This window comes from Terrapene carolina, unplaced genomic scaffold (genome assembly GCF_002925995.2).
Source record: "Terrapene carolina triunguis isolate 2854851 unplaced genomic scaffold, T_m_triunguis-2.0 Scaffold234, whole genome shotgun sequence".
Lineage (NCBI taxonomy): Eukaryota > Metazoa > Chordata > Testudines > Emydidae > Terrapene > Terrapene triunguis.
Genome location: NW_020664585.1, coordinates 13,136,054 through 13,162,579, shown reverse-complemented (window position 1 = coordinate 13,162,579; position 26,526 = coordinate 13,136,054). Strand labels below are relative to the sequence as shown.

At 48.2% G+C, this 26,526-nt stretch overlaps 1 protein-coding gene across 2 annotated transcripts in view; it reads right to left on the bottom strand.

Annotated features, from left to right (window-relative positions):
- ULK1 (unc-51 like autophagy activating kinase 1) overlaps window positions 1–26,526 on the bottom strand; it is a 102,039-nt gene that overhangs the window by 15,505 nt on the left and 60,008 nt on the right. The window contains exons 12-22 of one of the 2 annotated variants that reach the window (XM_024218294.3): window positions 19,509–19,597; window positions 17,335–17,497; window positions 15,976–16,036; window positions 14,470–14,559; window positions 9,587–9,712; window positions 5,770–5,921; window positions 4,342–4,425; window positions 3,371–3,633; window positions 2,349–2,533; window positions 1,102–1,217; window positions 339–482 (exon numbers count right to left, since the gene is read on the bottom strand). In XM_024218294.3, coding sequence (XP_024074062.2) covers window positions 339–482; window positions 1,102–1,217; window positions 2,349–2,533; window positions 3,371–3,633; window positions 4,342–4,425; window positions 5,770–5,921; window positions 9,587–9,712; window positions 14,470–14,559; window positions 15,976–16,036; window positions 17,335–17,497; window positions 19,509–19,597 — 1,473 coding nt within the window. The remainder of the gene's footprint in view (window positions 1–338; window positions 483–1,101; window positions 1,218–2,348; window positions 2,534–3,370; window positions 3,634–4,341; window positions 4,426–5,769; window positions 5,922–9,586; window positions 9,713–14,469; window positions 14,560–15,975; window positions 16,037–17,334; window positions 17,498–19,508; window positions 19,598–26,526) is intronic. The other variant, XM_024218295.3, reaches the window with a different exon arrangement.

Below are 26,526 nucleotides of genomic sequence, written 5' to 3'. Positions count from 1 at the left end.
AGGGGATGAACTGACTCAAATGGACACTTGTTCTGATAGGAAAGTACTAAAAAGGGCTATTCCTGAAGCAGAGAGAGAAATAAAGTAACAAATATTTGCATCTCTCTTGATCATCCACATTCGTCCTCGAAGCAACAGAAAGAGCTTTCAGTAATAACTTGTGTCAGTACTTGCCAGGGTTATCATCTCAATGGCGTTCAGGCCAGGAACAAATGCATTCTGCTAAACCTTTCTGTGCTGCCAGTGCTCCAACAACAGAAAGCAAAGTGTGTGGCATGAAGGCCTGCCATCACCCTCTTCCAGACAGACCCACCAGAGCAGAAGGGCAGGGCCATTACCTGAAAACATCCTGGTCCTAGTGGTTTGTGGTGGTGTTGTCCCACTGGGAGGGGATCCAACCGTGAAGATCACTGGGGAAGGGCTCACAGAGCCCCCAGCTCTAGCCCCACAGTATAGGTTTCCTCCATAAGCAGCAGAGGGAGCTACAGAGGAAGAGTGAAAAGGAGCAGCTTTTACTAAGATTATTACTCAGAGGGCAGGATTCCTCTCCCCACAACCTCAAGCTGTTCCCACCACTGCTCCCTTTCCAAACATCCCGCTGACAAAGGAAATGACACAGGCTTGTATACAAACAGGGCACAACCAAAGAGCACCGGCGGCGTTACGTGGCCTCACTGCCCACTAGCTTGCCGACTCCTGCAGCTCTCAGAGGAGGGCCCCCTCCTACGCAGTGCCCCAGTTGGCAAATGGAGATCATATGTCCCCCTACCTCACAGGAACACCGCGAGGGTGAAGGCATATTTCAGCTGCACTTTGAAAAGCATCCGATGCTTATTCAATTGTTCCCATTAAAATATTCGTCATAAAAAAGACCTCTGAGATAATAAGTAATAATGATACCCAGCTCTTCCACAGCGCTTTTCATCCCTAGGTCTCCAAGTGCTTTACACAGGAAGAGGCATTGTTATCCCCATATCAGATACTGCTAGCAGTCAGTTCCTGCTCCCAGGCAAGGAGACCAGAGACCTCCCATTCACACAAAGCCCTGGAAAGCAAGAACCGGGCAAACTTGGGACACGCGACCAAGGCCTCCCCTCATACCTGTGATCTCCATTGGCTTCTCATTGTTCAGGCTGTCGTTGCTGCCAGCTTCTGAGATCTGAGCCCCAAAGGCAGCCTTGAGAAGCAGGTCAGTGAGGCGGCCGGTGCTCAGAGATCTAGAGAGAAAATCAAAGGTGATGTAGGAAGACAAAGATGGTTTCAGAAAGGCCCGAGGTTTCAGTGAACTTCCACTCCCTGATCTGTGCCATTCCGCCTCCCCACCCGTTCTGCACGTTGCACGGCAAACGGCTCAACGCTGAAGCAGCTGTTGGCCTGTGATGCTCTTTACGCTGCTATATCAGAGCCGTAGGGGCATCTCTGGCTGGGACAGGGAATGGCTAGCAGCCCAGGTACCTGCATCACCACCTTCCTTTCGCTGATCTCCCCTTCCTGTCAGCATTCACCGATGGAGCTCTGCCACAGAAATGGTTTCCTTCAGGCCTCACTCCTTCCTCTGCAGCAAACCCACCCCCTCCCCCGACGGACAGAACTGCAACACTCCATATGGGGCTATTCAGGATGAACTCAGGAGAGAGCTGAACTCGCCCCATGAACGCCACGCTTCAGGAGGACAATTAGAGAAGCCTAATGACAGCACAGCAGCGTTAAGGCCCTGAAATGGCCTCAGTGGTAGGATGGCTGGTTTTTAAAGGGATCTCCGTTCAGGACGCTGGGTATTTTGTTACAAGGGGCGGCGCCCTCCTCACTGCAGGAACCATTTCCAAATGGAGCAATCAGCGTGTTCGTGCAACTGGTGGTAGCCTAGTGTAATTGACTGAGCCCGGATCCCAGCTGGGTGAAGCCTGGGGTCCTCATCCCAGCCCTGACACCAATTTGCTGGGTGGCCTTGGGCCATTTGCAGCTCTCCCTGGTCTACATTTTCAGGAGTGCCTGGTGATTGTGGTTGCTCCAGTTTCGGGGCGCCCAGCCTGAAACACCTTAAAGGAGCCCGATTTGCAGGGAGTGGGTCTTCATTGATTGAAAATCAGGCCCCTTTATACAGCCAAAAATTAGGACACCCAAAATCACTAATTTAGGTCCTGGCCTGCCTCTGCCTAGGAAACCTATAAAAGTCAGGGTAGTATGTGCCTGCAACACAGGTGAATTGTGAATATTAGCGGATGACTGTAAAATGCAGTGTAGGTGCGAGGGCTTGGTCAAAGGGCAGGGGATTGCTTTTCCCCCACGTCTATCAACCAAGCGTCATAATACGACATACTTTATGACAGAACACACCGATATCTCACCTGCCCTTAATCTCTTCCACAGGCCTCAAGCCCAGGCCGGCCTGGTGGCAATGGAAGTGCCCCATCTCCTTCAGGTCTGGCAGAGTCTTGTTCCGCGTCGGGGCCAGCATGACTCCCTGCTGGGCCAAGAGCGTGAGCAGGTTCTGGGAGCTGGGAGTTTTGGGGAACTCAAAAGGGGACATAGCCTAGAAAGGAGAGAGTTGGGTTATTTGTAAATAGTCTCATGAAGCCGGTTTTGGTTTTTGTAAATGAAGCTGTATACACGAAACCGTGGCTGAAAACATCTCGGCCCTCCCCCTGCCCCAGAGGAACGGCAGCTGCCTCACACATTTTTGAATGTTAAGTGCCACTTCAGAGCTGTGCCTGACTGACTCTGTTCCCACCACTGCAGGGGCCTTGGACATTGGGGACACCTCGATCGCGCGTTCTCTGCCTTTGGCTCATGACCAGCTTAGTCTCTTGAGAACTGAAATGCTCTAGTTTAATCCAACTTCCTGCGCTGAGCACGTTGGTGACGTTTAATGGCCTGCGATACACAGGAGGGCAGCCTGGAGGATCTGGTGGTCCCTTCTGGCCTTAAACTCTGTGAACTCTCTGATACAAGTGGAGACCAAAGTGGATCCAGAGCGTCCGCTTCACAGGCGGACATCAGGGCTCCCATCTCTACGGCTACCACCCTCAGGATGCTTGCAGGGCAAAGCCTTGCGTTACAAGCCCAGACGCACTGTGGAACTCAGCCCCACTCAGAAGCCCACTGCTATGCCTCAGTCCTAATCTGTAGGGATAGGGCAGCTCATTGCCAGGGCCCTCTCAGATCCTTGGACTCACTGCTCAGACACTGATGCCAAGCGAGATCTGTTCACTAGGAACAGGAGCATTGACTCATTGGACACAGATCACTAAACAGCCCTTGAGGAACAACTAACCAGCCGTGGCAAATCCGAACCAGTTTTATCTAAACACAGTTAGTTACTCCAGAATAACCCACCAGACTGAGCTGCAAGGCAGAATCCACAGAATACCTTTGTAGGGGAGCCCAAGATAGTTGGCAAGGGACTTCTCTGCATGAATTCAGACAGCTTTGGTGAGGACCTCAGCTGTCGGCAGGGCTGCAAGCCATGAACCTGCAGGGGCTGGCTGACGGGAGCGTGTCCAAAGTGAGGAACTAGAGGGTCAGAATGCTGCTTGGTAATCTTCTGCCTGCAGGAATGCAAGTCTGACAGGTTGGGAGCGCTGTGAAGCCGGCAGCCCATCCCTCGGGAAGAGTGCTCAGGCACTGAGGCACCTAGAGAATCCGAACACCCCCCACCCCACACACACACACAGTCATTCTCTGGCCAATTCTGCGAGCTGGTTTGATCTCAGGACCTACAGGGAAGCCTTAAGAAAGCAGAGGAGGCAAGTTTGTCCTTGGCACCTGCAGATCAAATCCTTCAATACATGGTCAAGTCCAGACTCTGTTCTCAGCAACGTGCCACCAAACTTTCAGACCTGATTTAGGCTTTGACCTGTGGATGCCTAAACTCCAGGGGCTCATGAAATGAGGGGGCAGAGCTCATTGCTCGAGTTCACCTGCTGGGACACTGCACATTGTCAGAGCTGTCTGGCCCAGCAATTCGCGAGGCGGATTTAGGAGAACGCGGGGGTAGGGAGGAGGAGGATTCAGGACTTCCACTGGGATTCCATGCCGCACAAACCAGTGACTTCCACAACACAAGCCAGAGTTTGTGTCATGTGCCACCCGCGAGCACCATTTAAACATGTTAATTTCATGCCATCGTGGTATAAGGACAGCAACAGCTGGGGAGTGGCGGGGGAGGAGCCAATGGGTAAGGATTCTCTTCTCATCACATTTCCTGTCTGAGCCAAGCATCAGAGAAGGACAATATGGTACCCAAAGCCCTTTAGAGAGCACATTTCTGATGTGTCCGGCCCCTTATTCTTGTGAGGGAGGCAGAAAGAGAAGAGGAAGATAAACACAATATGGACATACCAGGCATGGGGATCCTGCTTCTCGTTTCTGCTCCAGGTGGGGAGAAGAAAACAGTCTGACCGGGCTGCTCTGGAATCGTTCCAACTTTAAGGGGAACACAATCAAAAGGTTTACTCAGTATTAGGTTTTCCCAGATGATGCCGCAAGCACATTAGATATGTAAGTTTCACCGCAGACCCATCTGAGAGCAAGAAGCACTTAGACAGCTCCCTCTTTCCTTCTCCTCCCTCGGTGTAGGATAAAAGGACTGAAAAGCTCCAGGGAAAGTGTGAGAAAGGAGTCTGAGAGTTTTAGGAAGCGTGATCAGAAGCTCATCCTAACAGACTGGGGTCTAATTAGAGAAATCAAACAGGCAAACATTGGCTCCACACCTATATGAGTCCTGTAAACATGGGATCGGAGACTTCAGAGGATCTAGTAAAATCCAAGTCCGCCCCTTTACCTAGTTCTCCATATCACAACACATGCAGAACAGGGCTAATCTTATCCCCAAACGCCCTGCCCTTGAATCGCCCTGTAGTGTCTGGGTCAGGTTATCTGATACCGAGGCTACCCCTGGGGATTCCACTGACCTTGCCAAAATAATGGCCCCACTGAAGTCAACAAGAGTTTTGTCACTGACTTGAGTGAGACCAGAACGTCACCCCTTGTTCGTTAATCAGTAACGACACTAAACACTGATAAGCCCGAATGTATGATTGGGATGGGGACCCAACTCTCTGGGGTAAAATTCATTTTAACTGAAATCAGCACCTGGAAAAGATTCTGGATTCCCAAGACACACAACTGGGGCCAGATTTTCTAAAAAGCTCAAAAGCCGGCAGGTCCCATTGAGAACAAGGGGGAATCCACCCTCGCACTCCCCTGATAGCAATGGGAGCTGCCGAGTTCTTTTGAAAATCTGGCCCTTCTTTCTTTCGTTTCCTTGCCCTTGTCCCTCGTTCGGGCTAAGGCTGCTGCAGGACAACAGACCAAACAAGGACTCAGTGCAGCGGCTGAATGTCAGTTCTTTTCATAAGCAGGCCCTGAGCGAAGATCCACTGTTCACTCCACCACGGGAAAGGCTGATTGGCAGGGCCCAAGGAAGCAGCTGAAGCCTTTCATTCCGGACTCATCTGTCTTGCTTTCACACGTAACATGAACATTCTGATTTGCATGGGGCCTTTCACCACAGGACTGCAAGGTGTTTCCCAAGCATTAAGCAAACCTCACGTCTCATGCAGCAGATGGATAGTATCATCCCCATATTACAGATGGGAAAATTGAGGTACACACACTTGTCAGGCAAGTCAGTGCCAGGACCAGGGATACAACCCAACAATCCCCACCCCCTACTGTAACCATTAGGCCATCTTCCTTTTCTAGGGAAATGGGTGCCCGATTTTGCGATGGTAGCAACATGCCAGGCTCTGCTGGCTGGCACCTTACCTTGCGGGGACGGTGTGTAAGGCTTAGCACCGCCGAAGGAGAACCGTCTGGGGGATGGCACAGCTCCATGCTCTCCAGAGAAAGGAGGGGAAGCACCGATTTTAGCAAACCCAAGGGGGCTTGTACTGCTTGATCTTCGGACTGCGCCAGACCTTATTGGAAACAGCAATAATGCACACGTTATTCAAGACACCACTAATGAGGGGCAAGGAAAACAACATCACCGGCCATTTGAGCTCCCCCAGCTACTTTCCACCGAGCCAAATCTTCATTAATTGTTTATTCTTTGTATTGCAGTAGTGCCTAGGACTAGGCCCCCACTGTGCTGTGTGCCATGCAAACAGAACAAGGAGCTTACAATGCAAGCTGGAAAAAAAAGACTACAGTTAGCTTAGTTATAAAAGGGAAGTCGGGGGTTCACACACACACACACACACACACACGTATTTACAGCACCCCCTTGGAAGCCAGAGACTCAGATCTTTCATGTTACCAGTTTGTTTTAATAACTCTATCAAAAACGCCCAGTGATTTGTTATCCTAGTTGTTGCCTATCAATGCTGGGTTGCAGTCTTTTAATTAGATAGCTCCATAGGCACGCATGGCATTGTACAATAGGTGAGCTGTGCCAAATGAGTTACTGCCACAGAGAGCTTTGAGTCAAGTCAGGAATGGGTACAAAGCAACACAGAGCGGTGCGCGGCCATTACAACTGGAATGACTACAGAGGAATTTTTTTTAGGCTCAGATTTTCAAAAAAGAGTCCTAGCTACTAACTCCCTTAAGCTCCCTTGAAAAACCTCAGCCTTAAAGAGTAAAAATTATACTGATCTATCCTCCTAAAGTATTGCCCAGATCCTGCAAACAAATAGAAAGGGAAACAGAGTACAGTGGATCCATCAAAACCTTGCTCCTTTAAAGAGACAGGAATACTGTTTTTGGTATCTCACACTATTTTTTCTTTCCAGGAAAAATAATTATAATTACACCCCCCCCCCTCCAAGAACAGAATATCTTTTTACCAGGGCAACCTCCTTCACCAAGATTCCCTTCTGCAGCCATTGGGCATGGCATTCAGACTCCCCGAATAACAAAAAAAAACAACAACACATCCTTTTCTCACATGAATGCCTATTTTCACTCCCAGTCAACTCTTGCAAAAAATTTCATTTTCAATCAATCATTTCCAAAAATATGTGATGGTCGCAACCCACAGGTGGCTTTTTTGGAAAGGGATTGGTGAGTGATTTGAAAGAACGACTCAGCTCAATGCATCATACTATCAGGAATACACACTATACTTTCTCTTCTTTGTAAGGTTAAGGTGCAGGAATGCAGGCATATGTAATCTAATGGCATAAAGATTCTATTGGTGTGAATCTACACTTTACTCGTGAATGATGAAGCCAAGAGGAAGCTATCCAGGTCATATCAAATAAATGCCATTACATTCTTTAAGAAACACCATTATATATTTGATTATGCCACCTGCTTTACAGGAACAATGCTTTAAGAGGAACAAGATTTAAATATTTATTGGTACATTCCTGGATCTCAAACGGAGTATAAAAATGCTCTAAAAACACTTTTCTGTAAGTGAGGATGTTCCAAATTTATAGCTCTGGTATCTTCCAACTGACCTGGGCTTGAAATAAAATTATGTATTACACCCTCCCCTCCCCAAAAAGTTATGTATTGCACACAAACACGAAAGAAGAGGCTAACACAGAGAAAAGATTTTTTAGACCCTTCAATGGGATGCAGAAAGCGTTTGTACTCCATATGATTTATTAGGTATCCGATCTCAATATCATCATTGGTTCAAGACTGAACGCTGTCTGTCCTGAACTTGCTTCAGCATAACTTTAAAGGGGCTAGTCCATCTTTGGACCATAAGAAAGAAACAGTTTAAAAATGACCGCTGCTTGAAACTGCTCAGAGACATGGAACATTAGAAGCAGGCCTGTGAGAGAGATGGAATTAGCAGAGAACAGGTGAGGTGGCCACAGATAAATGCAAATTACCACATGGCTATCAGTACCACATGTCACATCTGGACACAAACAAACTGCACACACTACGTACATACCTTTGGCAGTCACACTGCCAAATTATCTCATTAACTGATAAAACTTTTAGTCTGTCTGCATCACGTGGTCCTAGGTAATTTCGTAAAATGGTCAAATTTCCCCACCCCAGATACCTGGCATTCAACTTGCCCTGACTTCTGTGGGAGCTGTGAGCAAGTAGTCGAGAGCCAAATTTGGGTCTAAAACTTTAAGACATTTGGTCAAATGACTGATAAGGAATGATGGTCACTGTCCTTCTAAGTATGTTTGATAGGCAACTAGAATCCCAACTACAGCTTTTAGCTTGATAAGGTTTTCCCTTTGATCTTGGAGGATGTGTACTGCACCTGCTAAGTGGAGGAAGAAACAAATTTGCTGAGCACAAGACCTCCTGGAGACAAGGATGGCTGATAATTTTTAGAAGATGCTCTGGGTTCTCTTTAGATATGTTAGTCTCATCATTGCACTCATGCTGAATAAAGCAGCCGAACACGATACTTTAATCCCAGATTGGTAGGCTATAGTTTGTAAATCTGAACCAGCAATTCCAGTCCCTGGTATCCATATCACAGGTACACTCTCTCTATCTGCAAATTTTCCAGATCCTTGACTTTGCAGGCAGCAAGGATTATTATGGGTGATGGTCAATTCTTTTCGCACGCTTAACTCCCAACAGCTGCAGCAAACTCTGCTCCAGGAAATATGGGGCATGTAAGACTAGAAAGGGGTTTACCCAGAATGTAAGAATTTGTTCAAATAGCACTGGCACACCATGATCCGTTGCTGATTCCCGATTAGGTCAGACTGACCTATAACATCTCAGGTGTTATCAGCCTTTGCAAAACAGGTTGAGGCCTCTTGGCAGACCAGTCTGACAGGAATATCAAACCCCAGCTGAAAGCTAACCCTAATGAATGTAAACATAAAAGAAACTCACCTTGGCAATAAGTCATATTTCTGCTGAGACTTGGTTCTTTGCTTGCTGTTTACACGCTGCGACTTGTCAATAATTTGAACATATTCCACCTTTGGTACATGGGCTTTCTTTAAGGTCTCATGTTTCTTGTATGGCTCTCCTTTCAGTTGGCCTTTGACTGGGAGTGCCATGGTTAAGCCACAGGACAAGTCTGTAAGACTAACGCGTGTGTGGGGCAATCTCAACAGACAGACGCCAAGTGCTCCTCAGAGGTGTGATCCATTTATGCAGTATGCAAAGCATCACTCCCATGGTCCAAGACTAATATCCGGTTCATCCTGATTGGTTCCCCAATGTGCGCTCTACCTCACAGGCATGAATTGCTCATGCACTAATTATGTTGCATCATCACATTAACATGGAAGTGTCACGTAGGACACATCGCTTTGTGGTGTGACTAAGTGTGTGAACAGATTTTTATAAAACTGAGTTTCAATCTATTTTCAGTAGTTTGACCAAAAATGTCTAAGTTTTAGCCATTTTCCCTTGGATGTTCCATCAGAGAGACTGATCTGACAGTGGGGAAGGGACGTATGCTGTCACAAATAGATTCTATTACTGGTGTCAAAATGCCACAAACATAATGTTAGCACACGGCATGCTGGGCTGCCCACCTAATGCCAGGAAGAGGGCCCGCAATACAGGAAATTGTGTACAGGGATGGAGACGGACCAGACTGTAAAACCTTCTTATGACGTATACAGTGCAGATCTAAAGGCTCCTGCAATGAGCAGGAGGTGGCATTACCTTCTCCCCGCACCTCTGCACTTACTGTGGCAAAGCGTGTTGATTGGGAGACTGTAGGTTCTGTTCGATCCGCCGGTAGTTGTGGATTTGCGTTGGGACCGGGATGGGGACAGAGTGCTCGTACTTGCTGCTGGAAAACTGGCCTTGCCGGCTGTCGAGTTCAAAGAGAAATAAAGACTCTTGTGAGGAGACAGCGTTTTAATGACGTAATCTGATTTATTAACGTGCTTAAGCGACTGTCTGCAGGGCAACATCCACCTCACTCCTCCCCTCAGGTTGTGAGTTTGTAGACGGGAGTTCAAAGCCATTAAAGGAAGGGCCACCTCAACCTCCAAAAACCACTCACCTCTCCTTCCTCAGGGCGATTCTCGCCCACAGACTGTGTTAGACACATGATGCACCACACCCGCCAGGAAAATTAGATCTCAGCTATTTCAAGCTGCAACCAGCCTACTTTCCAGCAGCCTCAGATCCACGGCCAAGGAGCACATCACTGAACAAAGGCTAAACGGCCGTTGTTCACAAAGGACACTGGCGAAGAGTCATTTGTTGCCCAAAGCTACTTGTGATTCATGCAGCGTCATTGCCGAAGAAACAGCATCTCCACGAGTCTCAGCATTCCAAGGCAGGCACACAACCCTTGGACTAAGAGCGTGTCTGCAAGCGAACTAAGTGTGGGGAGGGCGACCTATTGGAGAGGAAATTATACAGGGCCTCTTTGCTATACACTGTGTGCAGAATTCCCATTGAGGTCAAGAGGAGTTGAGTGTTTTAGACTCATCCTGCAAACTACAGACTGCTTTCCAGTTAAGTCCGAACAGCCTACTCGGCTCAGGCTCCAATACCTATCCCCTTCAGCTGGCAGTTTTCTCCATTACTCTTTGCCTGCATACTATACTGCACAAAACTATGAAAATGCACCACTGTGTGATTCAACTAAGTAGCTTCCTAAAATCCTTTCCCAAATCCTTAGGTCTTCAGGGAATTCCAGGATTGATTACCATGGCAGAGTCACTCACAGCAGCCAACCCCAAATAGGTAGCTGTTGCACAGCTATAGGAAGATCTTATCAGCGATGGAGGTTTCTGTAGTCTTCTCTTCGTCAGTCTGGGACACAGAAATCATTGCGCTTAGGGAATCTGGGTCCCCCTCTTAGAGGCTACACTGCCAACAGGTCTACTGGTACATAACCCAGAGCAGAAATGCTTCACACATGCAGAAGAAGAAACATAAACGAAGAAGTAAAGAGAGAGACTAGAGCTGCTGTCTTATAGAGCTGCCAAAAGAAAAGACCAAAAGCGCTTTTTGCAAAGGCCAGCTATACTCTGCAGTTGCTGGTGTCAATGTTTGGCAATGCCTATATGCTGTAGCTTACTGGCAGATTTCCAGGACACGGTCCATAGCCCATGAAGAAGTCACTCACCACTGGGGCAGCACCAGTGGGCTGAAAAAGACCCTCTCGCACAACAGGAAGACATAGAAGTGACCAGCTTTTCCTCTTCTCCTCCTTAACATCTACAGTTTGCTAATTCTATGCAGTTCTAGCTTCTGTTCTGTGTGTTCATATTTTCTCCAAACTCCCAGGGATGTCAGCGCAAATGCTCCAGAAACAGAGCAACTACAGAATCAAGACATAATCACTTCAGAGCCTGGTTTTCAGAGATGCTGAGCCCTCACGCTTCCCAATCAAGTCTATGTGAATACTGCTTCGCATCTCGGAATAAATCAGGCTAGGAATGTCCCATAAGCTCAGCTCCATAAGAACAAGCTAGTGCGTGTGCATGCAAAAAGAGTGGGGAAAAACCAGGAATGATGACATAGATTTAAGGTCCAGGCTATCAAGGAATTTGTCAGCAGAACAGTGAGACCTTAGTAAGGGGAATTTACTGGGCATATCATATGGATATATGGGTACAATAAGATATAAATTGAACAATTATTTGTCTGAGATATCTGGGAGCTAACAGAGCAGTGTGTGGGGACAACACCTGAAGTTTTAAGGGATAAAGGAGGGACTCTTCACCTTGCACGTTGCCTGACTGACTGAACTTCTAACCCAGGCCTGCATCTTTCAAAGAAGAGAAGTTACTGAGTAAAAGAGTGGCCTCATATAAGAGCTACTGTACATCAAGTCCCACTACCAGCCAACTTTCCATACTGCATGTATTCTGTAAACGAGGAGGTCAAATTTAGATGACCTGTAGGGAACTTACCAATTGGTCCAGACAACAAATAGCTGGTAACTAAACCTGAGCCTAGTACGCATTAGACATTGGAAATATCTGGAGGTCTTCAAACCACAGCGGTCCAGAAATTCTCAGAGCCCAACAGATCAAGAAGGAAAGAGAGTTCAGCTAATTAGTTGTAACTAAAAGTGCTCAGAAAGTGGCATTAAACCCATCCCTTTGAGACATATCCAAAGAGGTATAGAGACACAATTTTAGGATACATCTTCAATGGGGAAGTGATTGGAAAAAAGCCTAGCAGTTAATATGGGTCAATCCTGGGCAGGTGACATTCTGGTTAACATTCAGGAGCGTAGTTCCAGAGAGCACACTGACATCTGGAGGCAAACACTCCACTACCAGCCAATCTCAAACAGCCTTTGCTATCTGTCCCATTTGGGCTGCGTCCAGCACTGCAGGGCGGGGCAGGAGAGGGAGGTGAAGTGCTGATTGCAAGACAAGAGGCACAGACAAAGAGAGAGCTCCAGCCTGCTAAGAAGCGGTGCCAAAGGGAGAGTGAAAAGCCAGTGTTGCCTCCTGCTGCCAATGACACGCAGCGAAGCGCTGAAGACCTGCGCGACATCATGCAGTCAAAGGGCAGCAGAGCCCATGCTCGAGTACGGTGAAGACACCTTGCAGGGACCAGCTCAGAAGCACCCTCAGGGGGTGGCTGAGGCCCCCACATACTCCATTTTGTTGGGCTGGAGTCCTACATTACAGTGGTCTCTTCCCCTTCCTGGGAGGGTAGAAGGCTTCTCTTTGGAGTCTCTGTAGAAGCAGGGTTTGGGATCCATTCCACACAGGCTATTGGGAATGAATGTGTGGGAGTGGGGTAGTGACATGTTAGACCCTCATGTAACTAGACGTGATTTTCCACCTTCCACGCCGATGGGACTCAGGCATCCTGATTTGGTGGAGAGAGGGGCAGGGCGAAAAGTGAGCCAGCATTTGCAATGACCTTCCGTGCGTTTCCACCCACCGCTCTTTAGAGCGAGCCCGAATCCTCTAATGAACACTGATCCCATGGCTGCACACGAATCCGTTACAGAACAAGCTGTTAAAAAGCTTAGCAGGTGACGGCATGAGAAGCCTCATGCAGTTAAACTCTGAGCCATGGTACGTGCCTGCCAATTAGTCCGATCATGTCAGCAAGGCTTTGAGCTGTATTTCTTTCCTAGGTTTATACGGGTTTAAGCCATGGCACGTAATTGTGGGCTCTCTCTGGGTGAGGAGCATTTTCACAACGCAAGGCTGGGACTTCTTTAGCGTTTTAAGTTTTTTCAGGGTGAATTTCCCCACTCGTAAGAGGTGCCCGGTCGACAGGCTCAGACACGCAAGTCATCCCTGTACTCAGAGAGTGGAGGCAGTGCGAGATTCCTTATGCCAATGGACCACCTTGAAGGGTGGGAGTCAATCAAATCAGTCTCCATGTGCATTCAATCGTTACGAGCAAATAGAGCCAAGTAGAGTCACTGGTGGTGCTGGATTTCGGTGTGTGGCCAGCTGGACCCTAAACTCATTTCACATGGGCCGTTGTCAGCACTGGCCTAGCTGGATTTGAACCTGTGACCAAAAGGAGGAAGGTTCTATACCACTGCTGCTCCCCTCAGCCAAGCAGTTATACCAATACCCACTGCAGTTCATCACTACAAACCGAACAGCTCTAGCTAACAGCTGGCGCGACCCTTCTCAGGTGTGGAGCAGAGAGCTGCTTGGGGCCTTCTGCAGACTCAACATATCTGAGCCGGCCCAACTGCCTCCTTCGACAGGAGGACCAAATGGGGAAGCAACCTTCCCACAGATTCAGCCACCTACCCACCAGGCCAGCAACTCACGGCCGCAGTATTGTTGAGGCCTCAGAAGATCAGACAAGCTCCATCTCGCAGCCTCTTCACAGCAAGGAGGCTATATCTGTGGTGGGTTCCAGCACTGCAGTGAGCAGCGAGGTCCTTTCCCCCTAGTTAAATACAATGTCCTTTTTTTCCCTGCTCCCCAAAGAAACAAAAACCGCTCCCATTGCCAATTGCAATCTCAAGGAATAAGCTACCCAGACGCATGATGCGAGCGAGGAGCCCTTTATGGATAACCTGCCCTACGAAAAACATGGTGGTATTGGAAAAGTCCCAGCCAAAGCAGTGCTTTTGGGTTCCGGTGACGGTCGCCACTTTGGCTGGCACGCTGGGGATTGAACTAGGGCTCTGCAGTGCTAACAGTGTGAGCAGCTACAGCTTGAGCTAAAGAGCCAGGTTCTCTAGTTGTACCAATCATAGTCTCTGTGGGCTGGGCACAGCGGGGGAGTCTGACCAGTGGGTTACACGTCCACTCAGCCTCACGCCTTTGTAGTAGTAGTAAAGCTCTGGATGGGGGCGGAGGGCGCTCCTTGGTCTCCAGGGCACAGGGGGTTCACTCCAGCTCAGATTCCTTCTCCCCTTGCCCTTCTCGGGAGGAGGGAATGCCGTTGAGGAGTTCAGGCTCCACACCCAGGACTGGGCTGAACCCAAAGCTGCAGAGTTTTTTTTTTGTTGTAACTGCTGCCCTTGAACTCAAGGCCAAGCCTCACCGGGAGGTTCTGACCCCACCCCCAAATTAACATGGGTGGAAAGACGCCTCGATTTCAGCAGGAGGTAGATCAAGGCCTAACACTTGGTTTTGGGGTGAACGATCTCACCAGCTTCCCTCTTACCCTGCCGGGCTGGGAGAAGTGCTGTACGGAGGCGAAGGGGATGGCGTCCTTGCCTGGCTCTCCACACCTGCCGAAGTCACCAGGGAGCTCCTGGAAAGGGAGAGAGAGGAGCCGTTCTGTTAGAGCCTAAGACACAACAGCACTTCCCTGCTCCTTACCCCTCCTTACCGCTCCCCGCAGCTTTTCCACCCAAGGCTTCGTGTTGTTTTCACACGTGACTGAATGTACGTTAGCTGCGTCCCTGCACAGCCTGTGGGAAGCAATCCATTCCCCTCTCCACTGTTCTGCCCTTGCCGGGGCCCTTAACGGGGCTGGACATGTAATTTCTGCCCAGTTTAAAAGAGCCTTAGTGTAAATGAGAATCGGGTCCTCGGAGTCTTTTTTTTTTAAAAAAGAGTAATTGGAGGCTGGTTTTAACCACTCTTCCTTCTCCCTCAGCTCTGTCCCAAGAAACCCAATGAAATTGCAACTGAATTATCAGGAAGGCTGTGAATTTGGTTGAGAGTAGACTGAGGTTAGACTAAATCAATAACAGAAAGATAGTAACAGCAGCATCTGCTGCCAACCCACTGCATTATTCATCAGTCTAGTAATAAACTGTCAGCCTTTATCCCTTATGCAGCTCCTTGCATACACGGATCTCAAAATGCTTTGCAAAGGTGTATGGATATCAACCCTCACGCATTTTACAGCTGGTATAACCAAGCCATCAGGAGGTTAAGGGACTTGCTCAAGATCACCCAGGAAGCCAGTGGCAAAGTCTAAAAGACAACACAGGTCTCCTGACTCCCAGGCCTGCAGAGTGGATAGGACACAACACCACCTTCTCAAGACAAAGTTGAGGGACTGTGGACAAGTTTTCTTCGGATAAAGACTTTTCCCTCCCTCCCCAGTGTCTCTAGAAAAAAATGCTCCCTGGCAGAGGGGTACAGAAGGGAAGGGTCTGGGTTCTTCCTATTACTGACCTCATCATGGATTCTAGTGCTACAGCGAGTCTGCAGCAAGACTTTGCATATGGGCAGGAGAAAAGGGTTTGGGAACTTTGTCTGGCAGATGGAAATGCGGCTTGCCAGCAAGCTGGGCTGGGTTCCAACCCAAACCTCTTCCAGTGAATGCTGGCAGACGGCTGGGAATGGAATCAGAGAGCACTGCAGTTCCCCGGTCTCCCTGTTCTCTCTCTACGAGTCACTAAAATTCCCCATCCCAAAGGCCAAGAAAATGGTAAGGATCTCTCTATGCTAAAAATACAGCCCATGTCTGGGAACCCCATTACAACACAGCTCCAGGCTGCTGTCTAGGCAGGCCCTTCACATTGTTCCTTAAGGAGACTCTATGGTGCAAACAGGAAGCAAGTTGCAACGAGGTCACTGACGGAGTCATCTTTGCAGCAAAGATAGGGGCTCAAATAGAGTTAAGTGAGCAAAATCCCTTCTCCATCCCCCCAAGCCCAGCAGAGTCTGTGCCAGACGCTGACCATTCTAATTCTTAACAGGCTAATGCTCTTACTCGCTGTACATCAGGCTGTCCTGGACGGGTTTCCCTCCTGCTGCCTCAGCAGTTATATCACCTGTGTGTCAAGAAAGTGAAGAAACGGATTAGGTCTTGGTCACGTCCTTAAAAGCTTTTATATGTTCAGAGTGACTGATTTTAATCTCCTGCTTCTCCAAGACCAAGCGGAACTTGGATACCAAGCAGCTTTTAAGATCTCCGTTTCACTGAACCGGTGCAGTCAGCAGCTGGTTTCATTCTGATCCCCACAGCCTCAGGCTTTGACGGGTTTGGTTTGAAAGGAGGTATTTTTGGAAAGGGGCAGAGACTCGACATAGACACTTGGTGCAAGCCGTTAGCTGCTTTGCAAATGCAATGGCATGCTTTGCACGTAGGGCTCAAACACATCTATGCCCCAAGTGGCAAAATTCCAGTCTGACCATGTGAGGTGGCAGCTGGATACACAGACGAGCTCGCCCCTGCCAAACCCTCAAAATGCTGGAAACGTGAACAGTGTCAGACGTTACGACCCGGCTCCCACTGCTGTTATTGGGAAGAGTAAAAGCAACGCTGAGTTCTTCTCTCACAGTCTAATTACATGCACCGACACACACTGCAGAGCCCAATCTCCCTTCCAAGCCTACAGGAAAGTTCAAATGTTTGCAAGAGTGATGAGTAATCCCAATTCATTCCCAATTCAGCAAAGGACCATAAGCACATGCTTAACTGTAAGAATGTTCTTCAGTGCTCTGCTGAACAGCCATTGACTTAAGCACATGCTTAGGTGCATTGCTGAATGGGGGTCCTATTCTTTATGTACGTGTGTTTATATGAACACACTTACTGTTACGTGCATGAAGTTTGTGAGCAGTGCGCACACACACACAGAATAAGAGACATTTTATGACAGAATTTTTAAAAAGGCCAACTTTCTGAGTAAACAAAGAAATAATTTGTTGCTGGGACTTTTTGAACTATAAAATCCAGCCTCTGGGTACAATCCTGTGCTGCAATATGAAATTGATGGCCTGAGATTGGATGGAACGAGAACAGTTTCTGGGCAAGCACCACATTCACCTGTGAGCCTACATTGCTTCTCCCCCACTTGGGTTTTCAGTTCTCATGCTCAATTCAGGTCCAAGTCCTGAAAGATTCCTTATTCTCAAACCCTTTCTTTGAAGCTATTTAGTTACAGAATGTACTACAAAGCAATCAGCATGCCAGATGTTTCCTCAGTCTGGGGAACCAAAACATTCCCACTTTACAGTCAAAATGTACAGCTCTATCAGTGTTTTGGCTTTCCAGAAGCGGTCCTCAGTGTACAAACAGCCTCACTTCTGCGCTGTCTCTAAACACACTACAAACAGCATGGCTTACTTGAGAACTGTGCTGGGACCATAACAAAGTCATCAGTGTCACAGGAGGAATTCTTGCTGCTGCTTTCAGCGGAGTCCTTAGACCCATGCAGAAAACCAGGGGAATCCTGGGCAGGAGATACCAGAGCCTTCTCCCGCAGCTGCTGCATCTCTCCTAAGGACTGCTTAAAGCAAAGAAAACAAACACGGGCTTTAATACAACTAGTTCATCATTCTGCTAGATTCTCTAAATTAAATTGTGCAAAGCCAGAGCCAAAATTCTGCTGATAAATGGGGGCTACCAACTCGCCACAAACAGATGCTTCCTTTCCTGAGTGCGAAAGAACCGTATCTTTCAAAGCTAAACCCAAGTCAGAAGAGTGCCTCTTTTGATCATCAAAACATGGCACTGGTCCATCAAATGCACCCCAGATAAGAATAGTTTCTCTGAGGTAGGCACCACTCTTTGCTTAGACTTTCCTGATGGATAAACCATCAGCATCCCACAGAAGGAATACAAGGAGAACTAGGAAGAGATGCGGGGGGATGGACGGGGGGGGCGGGGAGGGGGTTAGTTTTGTTGCTGGTACGCGGCTGCTCACTCCACAGCAGTAGCTGGATTTGGGGAATGTTTATAGAATGTAGGGTCATCTGCGAGGCACTGATCTGTGCAAATATATTTCACTGGGGCTGGGATGCAATGAGGGGGGGTGAAGCCTGGGGAGCAGGGATTGTGGTAATAAAGAGCAGCTCACAGTGGTCAGTCAATACCAAATGGTCCTTTCAGTGGCAGGACAGGCTCCAGGGAGAGCTGCATCATACCTTCCCCTCAGCCAGAAGGGACGAGTGCCATGACATCGACACTTTAAGGATGGGAACGGGGAAACGTGAGCGGTTCAGAAGGATCCCTTCTGCCATCCCTTAGGGAGGAAGCATATCGACCATTTCTGGGTCCCTAGAACAAGGCCAGTATACGAAACCTCTCGCTAGCACAATGGCTTGACAGGGAGTTTGTACCACTCATGTGCTGCTCAAGCCAGAGAGCAGGCTAGGAGAGACTGCCACAATGTTCTCTAGCCAAGTGTGACATGAGTTCTAGAGTTCTCATGACCTAGGCCAGCCCCTCCTCTCCAGAGAAGAGGGGTGACAATTGCAGGAGGGAGAGAAATGAATAAGACTCTTGCCCCCAGTGACCCAACTCGGTGAAGTCCAAAGGATATGGAGAGCAAAGGGCCTCTCTTCCAGATCACCCTGCACATCAGAGCTCCTGGGTTAGCTTAGGGCAGGGGTTCCCAACATTTCCCATACCAGGAATGCGCTCCCCACCCCACCCCCGTCATAATCTCATAACACCTGCTCACACCACCACTTGAGGCGTGTAACCTGCACGTTCAGAGCCCTTGGTCCAGGGACGTTAGGAAGAACAAAATACCTAATAGGAAAGCAATCTTGCAAAGAAGGAACAAGAGTCATAACCATTTCCCTCTTCCCCCACCCCACCAATATTCCTCTGCACAAAGAAGTTCAAAAGGCAACTTTCACCGACAGTCTCTGATATCCACTCGGGGAGCTGGGGGAATGTCACTTTGCTGGCAGGTTAATATTCAGCCCTTCAGAGGAAAGTTTTAGCGGTTAAGTAACTGGGGGGGTAGGGGGGGAGTGACACAGACGTCAGTTCAGATCCACTCTCCTGAGCCCACCCGACTGTGGCAGGTTTGGGTCTGAGCAGACGGCTTTGGTGAACGTGCGTCTGGGCAGGTTCACCTTGCAAAAGAAGGTGGATTGTGCTTTCAAACTTGGCTCGAGGGCAGAGAGCTGGCAGCCAGCGCTAGATGCTGAATTAATGACTTGTTCTGGTTCTTAGGAGTCTTACAGCTCTACTGACACCAGCTGGTGTCATTAATGCAAGCCTCGCTCACTCTAGGCTCTTTGCATAATAGATAAAGGCAAACTGAAGCACTCCTCGTGGAGAGAGAAAGTCACTTAGGACCCCAACCCAGGTCATACTGCATAGGAGCTTGCAACAGGCACAGACTAAATTACTAAGGTGTTACAATCTTCAGCAACTTCAGGCAGTGAAAGCAAAGGACCTATTTCATATCATCCAATGAGATGGCGAAGCAGAAAGGGATAAGACAGTCAAGGCACTGCCAGGAACGTTAACAAAACCCCCGTACATCTGCGGGTTGTACTTACGGGAGGTGAGGCCAGGTGGGAAGTGGAAGAGCTGCTGGAGGAACTACCAGAGCCTGAGCTTGGATAAGAAGGCATTGGCACAGAAGCAGCTGGGAACAGAAAGAAATTGTTAAAAGGTTCTGACCAGCCAACAATGCAATGATTGAAAAGGCTTTTCTAGTCTTCTTTCCCATCAGGTTTGTCTCATATACCAGATGGTGCCATTTAACGGAGGGAAAACCAACATTTGGTCCAGTTTAAATGAGAAAAACTTGCCTCCCCCACACGACCATTTGACATGTTATCTTTATTATGGTACCCTTGCAGTACCATCTTAGCTCCGAATGTCCTTACTGGTCAGCCCTAAGTCAGACCGTTCCCAGTAACCTGGGAGATGTTTTGGTATTTTAATGGTTTACATGGAGCCAGAAGATAGTAATTTCACTTCTCTTCTCTCCCACCTGCACTGTCAGAAAATTACAGTCTTGCCTTAGTTTTATTAATCCACAGGACTGGGCATACTGACTTCATGTACACAGTGTAGAGCAGGGGTAGTCAATAGGCAGAGCGGGGGTCAAATCCAGACCGCCAGACACTTTTGAATGGACCCCAAAATCATTTTATTTACTTATTACCATCATTATTGTTATGCTTTTTTAAAATTATTTTCTCCAGAGTCTGGACCTTGACTATATCTTCAGTAAGAAATTTGGACCTTGATAAAAAATAATTGACTACCCCTGATGGGATAATTATGGAGAAGAAAGCTTTCTTCTCCAAGTAAAACTGCTTCATGGCTAACGATGTTAAAATATTACAGTGAAGGACTTATGTTTATTCTAACAGCCAGATAACCTTCATTTCTTTAACCCTTAGGACAATGTTCAGTGAATGTGTGTGTGCATGGGTGGTAGGGGAAGAGATGGTCTACTGGCAAGAAGAGCTGGGTTGGGATCCTTTGGTCCTTTGGACTGTTGACAGGGCAGAAATTAAAATGGTTCCCATCGTACACGTCTCCTTTTACTCTGGCCTGCCTGTAACTCCCCACCCCAGCTTATACCAGTAAGCAGTGTCTCCATGATCGAGGCTGGGAGTGAGGATCAAAGTGAGGGAGCAAGAGCTGAAGGAGGTGTCCCAAGAGAAGGTAGGAGGGCTTCCTCAGTAGCCAGAGATAAAGGGAGGATACTACAAAGAAAGCAGAATAATTGACAGGGGGCAGAGGAGAGGAGAGAGATGGGCCTCCCGTCCCTTGTATTGGAACCCCAAGGATGTCGTCTATTCATCCTCAGGGTTCTAAGCTTTAAGCCCATATGCCAGGACATCTCTGTGGGAGGAAAGCTTCCTTTTCTGCAACTCCCATGTCTATTCCGAGGGTGGGTTTGACTGCACCCCCAGTAGGCCGTGTTGTTATAACACGCTGCCCTGCTGCTGTTGAGAAAGAAAAGTATCCCCAAAATGGGAATTCTGGAAGGACAGTCAGAGGCTTGGGGTGCTCAGTTAAATATCAAATACCCAGAATGCATTTCCACCTCCCAGATCTTATAGCATGGCTGGCTCTCACGCCCTATGCTTGAGGAACAAACCAAAAAGTCTGGGTGAACTCACATGTAGGTGGAGAGCCCAATCCCATGCAGCACTTCCTTTGAAATCACTGGGATTCCTACATGTAGACGGCTTGCAGGTCAGTCCCAACCGCCTTCTCAAAAACTTGGAAAACAAGAAGCCTGAAAGAATCTCCCCAGTTTTAGCCTGCAAACTGTGACAGGAAGTACAAAAACAGCAGCTGCCAAATCTGCACAAAGAAACTGGGAACCCTCCTCACCTCTTAGCAGAGGCCTCAAAGACGATTACGGTAGTGAGGTCTCCCACCACCAAGATTTCATTGTTTTTACAAAATATACTGCACCGTGTACTGTACACGGACTGCCGTATCTGCTTTACTGTTTATTTTTCCCTTGGATGATTATTTTAACTATTTGGGAACTCGGCTGAATTTGGGGCTTTTCCTTCTATTTTTGTCTATTTTCACTGGACAGGTGTTCCATAAATCTAAGGGCAGGAAGAAAGACTTTTCCACCATGTAGTTGAATTCAAACTAAATTACAACTGCTAAAGTAAATGAACAAAATGCATTTTTGGATGCAACCTCCTTGATTGTTATTTTATTATTTCATGCCGGACCCCACATTGACTTCATTGCAAGATCGGAAGGCTAAATCACAAGATCTGGTCATTTACAACAGGGGCTTTCAGTCTCTGTGAATTAGTCAGGTTCCACTGTAATTATATGGTTTGATTCCCCATTTACCCAAAAAAGGTACAATCGGGTAATGACAGCAATACACAACCGCTTGAAAGAAATGCACTTAGTTTTCTGCCCTCAAGGCATTCACTCTTAGTTTGAAATTTAAAAGGAATAAACTTTTTGGAACATGATGTTTTCACCTGGAATGTGGACAGAAAGATAGTAACACGAATTATGTTCCCCACCCCAAATCCTAAAATTGCCAGGCATCATGGTAACATAAAGGAATTAGCTCTCGTAATTATCTTCTCCAGCTTGTCCCAACAATGGAGTTATGGACGGTAGCAGCATCAATATTCTCACGCCAACAGATTCCAAAATGGAGCACGGCCCAAAGGGGCAGTTTTGCTCCGAGAAGCAAGTAGGCGCAGCATGGTTTTTAGTGCAGGACCGAGGCCTATGCAAAAGCAGTTGCCACCACTAGGGTGCCATGATTTCCAGCAGAAACTTTATTTTGCCAGGGGCTTTATAAATTGTCTTGAAAGGTCATTTGGGGCTGAAACGTGGGGTAAAAAGTCTCCATCTGGCATCCACTTGTCATATAAGCCAGCTGGATAGAATTTTGTAAACAGCTGTAGCTCTCTTGTTTTGTTATTGTTGTTTTTTAACTGCTGAAGCCTCAGCATCAATTCCTGATGAGGCAATATTCTGGAGGTTGCAAGGTACAGAAGCAAAAGATGAAGTAAGTAAAAATTCCCCTTTAAACCTCTGAGTTTCAGAAAATATCATATTTGAAATGTAGCTATTGTAACATGTGCAGGTAGTTAGATTTACAGATGATTTTGCTGTTCTTTGCTTTGTGAGTATGCACAGTAAGATCGGAAAGTTGGTATCAGAGCTATAGGTCAAGCGCACTAATCTGAACATATTGTTCCAGACATTGAACCAGCTCACCAGTATTATGTATCACATTAATGCATAATATTTGCTCATGCTACCTGGCATCTCTCTTGCAAGCCAGGTTCAAAGAGACATCAAGTTATACTTTAGTCATAAACAGGGGGAAAATGAGATGACATTATAGATTCACAAACTTTAAGGTCATAAGGGACCATCATGACCATCTAGTTTGACCTCTATCACATTGCAGGCCACAGAACCTCACCCACCCAATCCCTGATTAGACCCCTAACCGAGTTACTGAAGTCCTGAAATCATGGTTTAAAGCCTTCAAATTACAGAGAATTCACCATTTACATTAGTTTAAATCTGCAAGTGACCCATGTTCCATCGGAAGGCGAAAAACCTCCAGGGTCTCTGCTAATCTGACCTGGGGGAAAATTCCTTCCCAACCCCAAATATGGTGATCAGTACACATCTCACTTAACGCAATTGTATTTACCGGTCACAACAGCCTTAATTATGCTTCCTCGTGCTTGGTTACGATAATGCACTGTAACCAATATCACACGCCTATCCAAGGCCCTACAGCATCTATCTACAGACAAATGACATTCTTACTAGAAGGGTGTATTTTAGGATTTTATTAATATTTTTACACTTATAAGATACATCTCTCATCGCAGAGTTAAATAAATAACAAAGACACACAACACAAGTTAATGAAACCCAAGGCCCCAAAGCCACCACTCAGGCTAAAGCCAGTAGCAAGTAGATAGCTCTTGCAGCATGCCCTGAAGGCCAACAGGCTTGGGGCCCTTGTCTCACCATGGAGGAGGATGGATGTGGGAGGGAAATACACCTCAGAACTGTAGAGGATAGGCCATTAGATGGCTTCAGGAGGCCTGGGTTGCATTCCCAGCTCTGCTGCAGACTGCCATGTGGCCCTGGGCAAATCACCTCGCCTACACAAGCCTGTTTCCTCTCCCCCCCTTTGTCTGTCTTAGCTGTGTAAACTGTGAGCCCTTTAGGGCAGGGACTGTCTAAGTGTATGTCTCTAAGCGCTGCGCCTCCCACAATAGGGCCTTGATCTTAGTTGATGCCTCTGCCTCAGGGGTGGCCAACCTGTGGCTCCGGAGCCACATGTGGCTCTTCAGAAGTTAATATGCGGCTCCTTGACTAGGCACCGACTCCGGGGCTGGAGCTACAGGCACCATCTTTCCAATGTGCCGGGGGGGTGATCACTGCTCAACCCCTGGCTCTGCCACAGGCCCTGTCCCACTCCACCCCTTCCCGCCCCCTCCCCTGAGCCTGCCGTGCCCTCGCTCCTCCCCCCCGGCGAGCCTCCTGCATGCCACAAAACAGCTGATCGGGAGGTGCGGGAAGGGAAGGGGAGATGCTGATCGGCGGGGCTGCTGGTGGGTGGGAGGTGCTGGGAGCGGGGTGGGGGAGCTAATGGGGGGCTGCTGACGTATTACTGTGGCTCTGTATATTGGCAATGTACATTGGTAAATTCTGGCTCCTTCTCAGGCTCAGGTTGGCCACCCCTGCTCTACCTGATACCCGAATACAAATATTTAATAATAATAATAATTGTTACTTGGAAACAAACTGGAAGCCAGAGCAGGTTATGGGCTACAGGTGTTCTAAATTCTTTGACAGAAATGCCAGAGACCCAATGCCAGGGGGCTTCATCCCTGAGCAAGTCGAAGTGTAACTGTGCTAGGCACGGACCTCGCGTTAAACTGCATGGATCACAAAGGAGACCCCTGTCAGATGATGTCCTGCATGCTTCAGACGAGACTTCAAGTGACAGCGATATTATACCCCGTGCCCCTGGCCTACCACTTGCAAGTTGGCTCTTCCTGCCTTATCTCCCCTATGCAGGTATCAAAAGGACCCAAGTTCCCACAGCTAACTCCCCTCATCTCAGCTCTTAGCAGTCCAAGTCACACTCCCCATGAACGCTCTCAATCTCCTGAAGGCCTCCATCCATTGGGTGCATCCACTACAGCCAACTGTCAGAGTACAGACCTCCAGGGCAGGCCCCAAGAGCCATCTACCCAAACAACAGGCCTCCCCACAAAAGACCACAGTCCAAGACCACTGAGGATGACGACAGGAATTCCTTCCCTCTCCTTGTTTCAAGCAATATCAGTCTTTCCCTGTCCCAGGCTTTACACATATGTCTAGTGGCGGGGACCAGGTAGGCTGGTGGGCAGCTTCAGATAAGGAAGGTCCTTACCTGCCCGCAGAGGTGGCCGTTGTACAGGGCCAGCATCCCGCACCAGTAGCCTAGGTGCAGTTGGAGGCGAAGGCCGAGCCAGGAGAACCCTCCCCTGGCTGTGGCAGTGCGCCTGTTTTCCGCACTCTGAGGGTGTGGGTGATGCTGGAAATGGAGGGCAAGCCAGGAGAATCCTTTCCTGCTTGCGTAGGGTTCCCTGCGGAACAGGGCTGGGACAATGCCTCCATGGCGACAATGCAGCTGGACATGAGAGCTGGGCCGGTGGGTGAGCAAGCCAAGGTTGCAAGAATCGTTGCCTGCCGGTGGGAAGGTCAGACTCTGAGGGCCTCATCCCCCAGAGTGATGGTGTGGCGAGAGATGGGGGCCGAGCTGGCTTGGGAGCTTCCCTAGGCAGGCAGAGTCCTTCTTTGTCTGCAGGGCGGTCAGGCTTTGAAGGGCTTGTCCCCGACAGTGGCGGCGTGGCTGGTGCTGGGGGCCAGGCTGGCTTGGGAGTTTCCTTAAGCAAGCAGAGTCCTTTCTCGCCTGTGGGGCAGCCCCGCTTTGCAGGGCTCACCCCACATGGCGATGGTGCAGCTGGCGGAAGGGGCCGGGCTGGCTTGTAAGTGCCCCTAAACCAGGAGAATCTTTTCCTGCTCGTGGTACGGTCACCTAAGCACACAGTTAAGGTGAGGGAGTGTTTACAATGTGTATCGGGGATAAACCAGGACTCCTGCCTCGGAGCCATGTGTTACCAGAGCAAGACTGTCAAGAGCGACAAGCAACACCTCGTTTTTTGGGAGTCCATCTTGAGACTCATTAAAGGGGCCTGATGTTCAGAAAGTACCACGCACTCACCCTCTGAAAACCAGGCCCTTTCGAGATACTTCAAGGTTGGCCACCCAAAAATCGCCAGCCACTGCTGAAAATCTTGGCGTCAATATTTAAACAGGAGCTTAAGAAGAGGCCTAACGAGAGTCCTTCTGTAAAAGCAATGGTCGAGCACTCTCCATAGAGCTCTGATGGGGGGGGGGGGGGGGGGGGGGGGGGGGGGGGAAAATTACCCAGTACCGTGATAGTGATTCTGGGTTGGACACTGAATTCCACTTTTAATTTAAAAGGTGATGAGTAAAGCTGGTTGGAAAATTGCAACAGATTCAAAACTTTTTGATTAAAAAAAAAAAAAAAAAAGAAGGGGGGGAGATTGCCAGTGGAAAAAACATTTTCCAATTTTTCAACTGGCTTCAGTCACAAGTATCCAAAACAAACCCCTCTAAAGCAAGAGAACTTGGAAGATCCTGGAGTTAAAACCTGGATTTGGTCCAAAAGACTGCACTGCTCTCCAGTACCTGCTATTCAGTGCTACCCAACAAATGGGTAATGGATACGTGGCTTGGGGCATTTTCACAATTAGACTCTTAGTGTACATCCTGGCCACCATCCACTGTTATTAATTGTCTTATACACACAAGTGAGAGGGAGATATAAGCAGCATAACCTTGTTTACCCATAAGCATTTGTAAGGTCAGTCATTTCCAAGAAGAAAGCCACACACACACACACACACACACACACACACACACACACACACACACACACACACACACACACACACACACACACACCCACACACACACACACACACACACACACACACACACACACACACACAC